Source organism: Micromys minutus (assembly GCF_963924665.1).
Source record: "Micromys minutus genome assembly, chromosome: 26".
Taxonomy (NCBI): Eukaryota; Metazoa; Chordata; class Mammalia; order Rodentia; family Muridae; genus Micromys; species Micromys minutus.
In genome coordinates, this window is record NC_137961.1 from 12633634 (window position 1) to 12642586 (window position 8953).

The following is an 8953-nucleotide window of genomic DNA, read 5'->3' on the forward strand; positions in this document are numbered from 1 at the left end:
ATCCATTATTCCCTGTGTAAGTTAAATAGAAGTCTTGCAAGTAGTCTATAGAAAGGATGGCTAATTTGCATTTAAAAAGAACAGTTTGCTTCTTACACACAGGGCGACTTAAAAGGAACTTCTATGAACTAGTAGAGAAATGGTGAAGACTTTCAAAATTAATTCATTCAATTCACAGCATAGCCCTCTAAAATTATTTAAGGCACTTAATTGGAAAGTGATTTAATATATTGAAGTAATTCCTGATTTTCCAAAGCATTTAACTTTTAAATTAAATCTGACCCTACTATCGCAGGAATGGTGAGTGAAATGTGGCTTCGAGTCATTACCTTCCTTTTTGGAGCCTAAATTCACTGATAAATTTAATAAGACTTGTATAGTTTTATTGTCAAAAAATGATGCCGATCTTTTGATTCTAGTAACAACTACAGAACAGGTCTTTAATCTCCTAGACAGACTTGCTACTTTAAAGAAGCAAGTAATCGCATTCTGCTTGTGGGGGGTGGGGGAGGGGGAGGAGTACAAGCATAAAACCCTGGGTTTTTAAGTCAGAATATATTCAAGGCTGCAAGAATGGTGTTACCAGCAGAGGAAAACTTCATTTCACCAACTCTGCTGTGCCCGCCTGCTGAAGTTCCCAGTACCTTTCAACTTGCCCCTGGCCTGAAGACCTCACTGAGTGTCTGACTCTCTCTATTTTACCCCTCCACCTAACTCCTAGCCTCCGTTGCTCACAACTCTTACTGAATATTACCGTGGACATGGCACCCAGTTGCTTCTCTATGGCATGACTGATGTCTGTAGGCGTTGTAACTCACAGAGCTCTCTCTCTCTCTCTCTCTCTCTCTCTCTCTCTCTCTCTCTCTCTCTCTCTCTCTCTGTGTGTGTGTGTGTGTGTGTGTGTGTGATAACCAAGACTGAGAGCTGAGAGCTACTAGCCTGTCTCGTGGTACAGATCCCAGGGGCCAGGGGTGCTAAACACCTCTACATCACATTTTAACGTGAGGACTCCCCAGCAGACAAATGTTGGGAGTTTCAAAGACTTTCCCCATCGAATCCATCCATTTGTCATTGAGAAGTGTCTGAGAGGACTGGAAGAATCGGGCAGGGTTTTCATCAAGCAAGAACTGGGAGTCCAAAAGGCCCTCCACACATTTCAGAGAATCCGACCCCACCAAGCTCTATCAGTCAGGATTGCTTAGACAAGTCTGACAAACCCCAGGAGAGAGAAGATGTGGCCTGTGGCTGCTCTTGGGAGAGGATCCCTCCGTGTCCCTCTCGGGTTTTGCTTCCATGAAGCCAGGAGAGCAATGACTTCCCTAGAAACTCCTGGCTGTCCTGTTCTTGGGCCAAGCCGAGCACCGGAGCAGCTTCGCCTCTGTCCTCATTCTGGGTCACCAGCATAAAATACCTTTCCCCTGTCCCTGGTGGCCCTTGCACTGGTAGTCAGCAGACTATGGTGTAGCCCAGCCAGGGACCCTACTTCAGCCAGGCAAAGAGCGTCGGAGCTTTAACTTGAATGTAAAGCGCAAGCTTGGCTTCCTGTAAACTTGCTATTTTCACACACTCCAAAGGAGATCTATTCCCCCAAATCATAATCCTGCTAACCCACTGTGCCACGGGCCTCAGGGGCCAGCATCAGAACTCCGGTTCTGCGGCCGGAACAGAAAACAAAAGAGTTACAGAATAATTTTCACGGTGCGGGAACGCCGGAGCCTCCGGGGTCCCGGTACCCCACTCCTAGCTGCTCCTCTGGCGAGTGATCCGGAGCAAGGAAGCGATGCCACGAGCCCCGGCTGGCTGTCCAAGAAAGGGAGGAAGAAGAAGGAACTAGAATATAAACGGAATTCTCCTACTCTGCCTCAGTTCCCAGACCCCAGACACACCCCCAAAGTATTCCGTGGGTTTTTCTCTCTCGAACGCTCGCTTTATCATCATCATTATTTTTTTTTAAATGTCTCCCGGCAAACCTAAGCAGGGATCCTTAGCGGCGAACAGCAGGAAGGAAAGAATCCGAGCAAATCGTGTCACTTTCCGCACAATCGCGTTGTTTGGCAAACCCCCGGAGCTGCTCCACAATATTTACTACCCGAGCGCACGCAGCGCCGCCGCGGGCTGCGACCGAGCGTGCCCGGGACGGGCCTCTGCGAGCCGGCCCAGTCCGCCCAGCGGGCCCCATCGCGGTCCAGCCACCGCTGCCCCCCTCCCGGGATCGAGCCGCCAGAATCGGTGCAGACAAAAGCAGAGTGTTCACCTTGTTGCAATAGTAGGGGTCCAGGCAGGGAGAAGGTCCCAGACAGGGAGCGGCGGGCGCAGCAGCGGGCTGGGCTGGAGGTGGATAAAATCTTACGTCCATTTCACTCTCACATCAAGCAACTCCTTTTCTTTTCCTTTTTGAAAAAAAAAAAAAAAAAGTGCTCAGAAGAAAAAAAAAAAAAAAGCTTAGACGGAACAGAGAGAGGCGTCTGGGCTCAGGAGTAAAAGAAACACCTCCCTTCCCTCACATCCGTTTGTGGTTTGTTTAAGAAGAGGAGGAAAAGAGAGAGAGAGAGAGAGAAAAAAAGAGAGAGAGAGAAGTGGGGGGGGAACAACCAGAGGGTGGAAAAGCGCTCAAGTCTCCCCCCCAAGCCGCGGCGCGCACCCGTCCACGCCGAGCGCGCAGCCTGCCTGGTCCGCTCGGCCCCGGCGCTCTCGGCCCGCCGCCGGGCAGGTAACTTCACGCGCTCATTGTCCCCCCGCCCGTCGCCCCATCCCCGCCTCCCGCGCCCTTCGCCGCCCGGCACTCGCGCTCGGGCTCGGGGTACTGGGCGTTTTATTGGAGACTCTGCCTTGTTCTGCTTTTAGTTTTTCTCCACCTTAGAGGCCTGGGATGGGGGAGTGATGGTGTGTGTTTGTGTGTGTGTGACTCGGGTGTGTGTGTGTGTTGTGGGGGGGGGTCGGGATCGGAGGACACTAGTGACCGGACCGGAGGGGTGCCGACAGCGGCGGGACGCGGCCCAAAGGGTACAGTTGGGGACCGGGGACCAGGCGAGGGACAAACGCAGGGCGCGGAAGAGGGGAAGGCGACCCGAACTGGAGTGGCGGGACCCCGGGCAGTGTCAGTGCCTCAGTCAGCACCTCCGGGTGGGTGCAGTGGAGGTGGATAGAATCACACAAAGAGGCTGGAGAGTCTGAGCACTGGCTGATTGGGGCACCGCGGGGCTCACACAGCAAGGGGGCGCTGTGGCGCACACCCCTCTCCCCCGCCCAACACCCGCAGCCCCGCCCCCGCCCCACCCCATTCTCTGAACCCCCCCCCCCCCCATTGCTTACTCCCGCCCGGAGTAGCTAGCTGCACTGCCAACCTCTGCACCAAGCGGGAGGTAGAGGAGAGGGTGTCTGGTGGCGCTGCAGGGAGCACAACCTCTGCTCCATGCTAGTGGGCAGCCGAGCAAGGGACCCTAGTTGATCTCAGTGCGAGGGGCAGTGCTCCTGGAGTTAGTGCTCAGAAGGCCTGGGGCATTCTGCATCTGTGCTTCTCAGGAGGGTTTGCAGAGGCTGAGCCTGCTCTTGGGGGACTCACAAAAGACCCTAGGGGTGCTTAGAAGGGTAAATAAGGAAACAGTTATCAGCACACCATGAGATGCAGGGAACACATTTGGGGTTGGTAGTTGCCTCTTGGAATTATATACTTTCACTGCTGGATTCCCAGAAGTACTCTTGGAGGGCTGCTTCCCACCCCAGCCTCCACAACCTGCAGTTGGCTCCTCTTTTCTCACTTGGTAGGTAGGATAAGGATATCTTCCATGCTTAGCTTTGCTTCCTCAAGTCCAAAACTTGCAACATCGTGTCCCCTGGCATCTGGAAGAGTTTGGGGGCCCTGATGACTGTCCAGCGGATACCCTCTATCCTCTGTAATACTTCAGAGGGAAGTCAAAATAGGAGTGGATAATGTTTATCTTTCAAGGGTGAAGTCCTCATTGGGGCACACCTTAGAGACCTAAGACCCTGTAAAAAAAGCAGAAAGTTCACGACCACAAGTTTCCCGTGTCAAAGAATATATGGAAACAGTCTTGTTACCTACCTCCATTACTGTTTTAGTACCTGGTGGGTAATAGCCAGCTACTTCCTAGCTTTCTGCAGCCTTCTCCAGGTTTCTCTTCCCCTGTAATTAGGAGTGCCAGTCAAATGCAAAGATCTGGGGACAGATGCCCTGTAAGGATGATAAATTAGCATCCTTGGGTTCTCTCCTCTAAGCAAAGGCCTGCGGGAACCTTTCCTTGGCTTGGCTCTCCAGTCTTGGTAGCCTCTTTCTCTTAAGCTGTTGTCCTCGGGTCTTTCTTTTATGGGTATCAAGAACACAACTTCTTACCAAAAGGCTAAGAGGATGGTTGTTGGCATGAGGAAAAGAAAGGTCAGGAAGGACTTTCTCTTTGTGTTCAAACCCTTTGAGTCATCAAACAAGTGAAAGGGTGAGTTTTCCTCTTTTAAAGGTCTTTTCAATAAAAATGACACTAAGTTTGGTGGTTCCCAACATTGATTTTTAAAATTCATTTGTAGATGTTAGTGTGTGTGAGTGTGTGTGTGTGTGTATTCCCCCCAGGATAATAAAAAGTATATAACTTTAAATAAAACATATCTAATCTCAAGTTTCTGTCATCAACAGATATCATCAAATTATTCCATGCCAAGTTTGAGCTTTATAAACTTCCCTAGGATCCATAATTAACATCTGTTTGGCCCTTTAGTCACCAGAAAATTGGGCTTGCTTACAGCTGGAGTGGTCTTCGCTGTCTGTGTCCGGACTCCTTGCACACATTGGATGTGCTATACCACTTCTTTCCACTGTCACATGAGAAACCCAAATGCCAGGGACCCGTGTCTTATCTCTGCAAGCAACCCGCTTTCCTTCACAGGAAGTGTGTGGAGTCGAAGCAGGATGTCCCAGTTTTGCACAATGAGGAATCTGAACCATTGGGAAGAAGGTACATTAACCATCAGAGATCTTAACACCGAAGCATGGTCATCTCAATATAATAATTAAAAATAGCTACCACTGTCTAACATCCTCCCCAAGGTCCACATTATACTGAATGGTAATATTCTATTTTATGGGAGAAACATTTAAATAGCTACACCTTGGAGTAAGTACTATGTTAAAAATGAGATAGTTCTCTTCGTAGCATGTTAAGTTACTCATTCATTCCTCCAGCCATTTATTTGTATAGTCCTAAGCAAAGACACATACATACATACACACACACACACAAAAAAACCAAATATAAAAAATACAGCTATGAAAAACAAAACAACAGCAAAAAATAATAGTGCTTAAAACTGGGCATAGTAAGGAAATAGAGACTTACTTGGACGTTCATCAAGAGGTGAATGAGTGATGAAAATGTGGTCCTTGTATACACTGGGATTCTTTTTGACTGTAAAGAAAAAAAATGAAACCAAAAAAGTTTCGGGAAAATAGATGGAACTAGAAAGTGTTACAGTGAGTTATCTCAAAATGACAAAAGTCACATTCTGTCATACACAGACCCTAGCTTACAACAGTCATGTATGTCTAAAAGCAAGAGGAAGTATGTATGTAGGGCATGAAACTATATATATGTACTTGAGGTGGGACTACAGAGTTGAGGAAGCTGGGGGGGCAATAGACCACGGGAGGCAGGGAAACAGAAGATAGGACAGGTGGGTACAGTGGAAGGGGACAGGAGGGAGGGTCAGAGAGACAGGAAGAATCAACAAACACAAGTCTTGACTGAAAAATGCCTTAAGGGAAGTTAATACTGTATACATGCTAGTTAAAAATAAAAGTTTTTTTTTTTTTTTTTTTTTTTAAATGGTGGAGGCAAAGGAATCAAAAAGTTCAAGGTCGTTTTCAGCTACACAGAAAGCTGGAGGCTAGCTTGGAGCTATAAGAGTCCATGTCAAATAAAAAAAAAGTAAACAAACAAATTATAGTAAAATAATGAAACACATTGTTGAAAATGGTCCCTGCTCTAGATGAGGTATGGTCTTTAGAATCCTTTCCAAACTTATCTCAATGATGTCATCTTAACAGCTTTTATAGGTGTTCGCACCTGGCCACCAGCTCCAACCATTCAGGGTCCATTTATTTAGGGGTGAGCCTGGCCCAAGCAATGGCTTCAATCCCTGGCTTTAAAATCTTCATGAAAAACCACCGGTCTATTCCTAAGAACACGCAATAAATGGTTACAAGATATGCAAAGTAGTCTTTTGTGCCCATCCTCCCATGATCCACTGAGAATCTAAGGACACTAAGAGAAAAAATGTGTGTTCATAAACAAGCCTCTCCTTGCTAATTTAATGTCATAAGACCAATATTTTCACTTGTAAAAAGGCCTCTCATATCTTAGACCTGATCTGAATATCTCTACATTTATTCTCATGGTCCCATTCAATCTTATAATTTTATGAATTATAGTGGAAAGCCTAAGCAAAGCATAGCCAGAGTTTGACATCGCTGTCACCCATGTTGATTTTAATTATAATTTAATTATAAACAAATCTGTGTTTTCAAATTTGCAAATATTTGCACTGACCACATTCTGTGTTTACTGAACCTTTCTATTATACATGCAAGCCTTCGATCCTGTAGGAATTTCACTTAATCACAGACAAAGAAGGTACATAATTATCAAAATTAGATAAAAATCATATGATTAAAAAATGGTACTCCCTATTCAGCATATTTTGTTAGAGTTTGCTAGTATATGTTGTCCAAGGATAAACATCTTCTATAGACAACCAATCAGAATAAACCACAATGTATAGGGACTGGATGTATAGCGAGTAGGCATTCAACTAGACTTTTACTGAGCTGGGTTAGCATAATGAAATAAAGACTCATTTCTTTACTGGCTGCAAAGATGGATATTCCGAGGTAGCTGCTTCAGTCTTTTCAGTAGAAGACAGCCCCCAGCACCTTAAAAGCCAACTATTTGGGCTCCTTGTATTGTAAAGCATGTTGTTGATGTGGGTATACACATATTTGCCTTCCGAAAGGCATTATGGGAGAAGTTCTGTGTTTGTTTCATTAGAATCTTAATCGACACTCAGTCCTCCTCATTTTAAAGATTTCAAAAACACCATTAATGGTTCTGATGGGAACTTTTACATTTTCTCAATTTACTTGTTAGAACTCACCGCTGTTCCAGGGTTATTTAACATTTTTTTTCCTAAAGTAATTTAAATGTAAACTAGAATGACGTGCAATAAGTAATATCTTACAGTGGAGGAACAGAAAGCACCGAAGTTTATTTCCTGGGGAGATGAGTGAGAAATGACTAGATTGTAAGCCTTTCAACCAGAAAATAAAGGATTTTCAGAATGATGAAGAAAGTTTGAAGGAAATGCTGGTGGGAGCACAGATACCTCACATGGCACTAAATGACTCATAAAATGCAGTGCTTCTTACATAATATGGGATGTGTGCCGTGCATGTACATCTCACCGTTGAGTGTGGTGCAGCACTTTGATTTTCAACAATATACAACATTTGTGGCATAATAACAGTAATAAGTCTATTCAGCTCCTTTACACTGCAGTGATCCAGTTCTCTCTCATCAGGATAAACCGTGAGGACCAGTCCTTTCAAATCAGAATTAGTTCCTTGCAGAAGAGTGAGACTACAATTATCCTTTAGACAGGAGCAGCTGCAACATCGGATGGGCCCGGGATGCAGCGGTGAAGTGTTTTTTTCCAACGCAATTAAGTTGATTTTTTTTTTTTAATGCAAGCTAATATTCTGTTAAAAGTCAGTCGAAAGGCGAGTAGGTGTTGAATTGCTGAGATGAAAGCAAAAGGCATTTTGCTTACCTGAGTTAATGTTCCCGCTTGAGTAAATGTTATTTGGTGAAGATGGAGAGTCAAGATTCATATTTTCCCACGAAGAGGGGCTGGCCCCAAAGGAAACCAAGGCAATACAAAAGAAATACGATTTTGATTTACCTGTGAATTCCGTATCATATTTTGAAAGGCTTTTGTAGCTGTGTTTTGTTATTGTGCGTTTTCGAAAAGGCACATGCCAACTGTAGTGCTTCAGTTTAGAGAGGGAAGGGGATGGCGGCAAGGAGAAGCAGAAACCACAGAATGTACAGAAGTTGGTTCCCACATCCAGAAGGAGATGAAGAGGGGTCGGAACTTGCTTTCTTCCAAGACAACTAAAGGGCTGGAAAATAAGGCCTTTAAGAAAGAGTAAAGGGGATAGATATCTAGAGAAGCCAATGCAGAGAGATAATGTAATGGCCTAAAATGCTAAATATCAAGGGTGTGATCAGTAGCACCAGGGGGCGACACCTCAAACAGCTTCCTGTGTGATTTTGTCTCAAATAGTACAATACACCAGGTTTATCTAATACACCAAATGACTTCTCAAATGGCTTTTAAGATATATTTGATGAACAAGGAAGTGGACTAGAAGGATCTATTCCTGAAGTAAACTCACCATGAATTTTGAAAGAAGATCTATGGAGGTTAATTTACATATAGTTGAATGTATAGGCTTGTAAAGCTTTGACAAATGTGTGTGTTCAGGAAGCAGTACCATAATTACAACCCAGAGTCCCCTTCAGTTCAAGTTCCCTCACCCTCATTGCTGTCAATTGCTTCTCCCAGCCCTCAGTTCTGAGAAACTAGTAACCTGATATTTGTCACTGGAACTTCCCCCTCCAAAGCATCCTGTCAATCTCCCATTCAGTATGGAATATTTACATCTATTTTCATAAAGAATTGACATTTATGTACGTTGTTATGAAGATCAATAATGTGTTCCTTTCCATAATGGAATAGTATTGTGTTGTGAATATAAGTTAACATTGTTTTGTTTTGTTTTTCTGTTCACTGGTTGATAGCTATTTGGGATATTCCTATTTCAACTATAATGAATAATGGTGCCATGAAAATGCAGCTACACTAGCTTGCATAAATATATTTGTTTTGA

At 44.8% G+C, this 8953-nt stretch overlaps 1 protein-coding gene across 1 annotated transcript in view; it reads right to left on the minus strand.

Annotated features, from left to right (window-relative positions):
• The window catches only part of TOX (thymocyte selection associated high mobility group box), a gene marked incomplete at both ends in the record, with an annotated part of 287177 nt that extends 284821 nt beyond the window's left edge, over positions 1–2356 (minus strand). The window contains one exon of the mRNA XM_080938630.1: positions 2255–2356. Within this exon, the coding sequence (XP_080794756.1) occupies positions 2255–2356 (102 nt within the window). The remainder of the gene's footprint in view (positions 1–2254) is intronic.
• Between the last annotated feature and the right edge of the window lie 6597 nt (positions 2357–8953).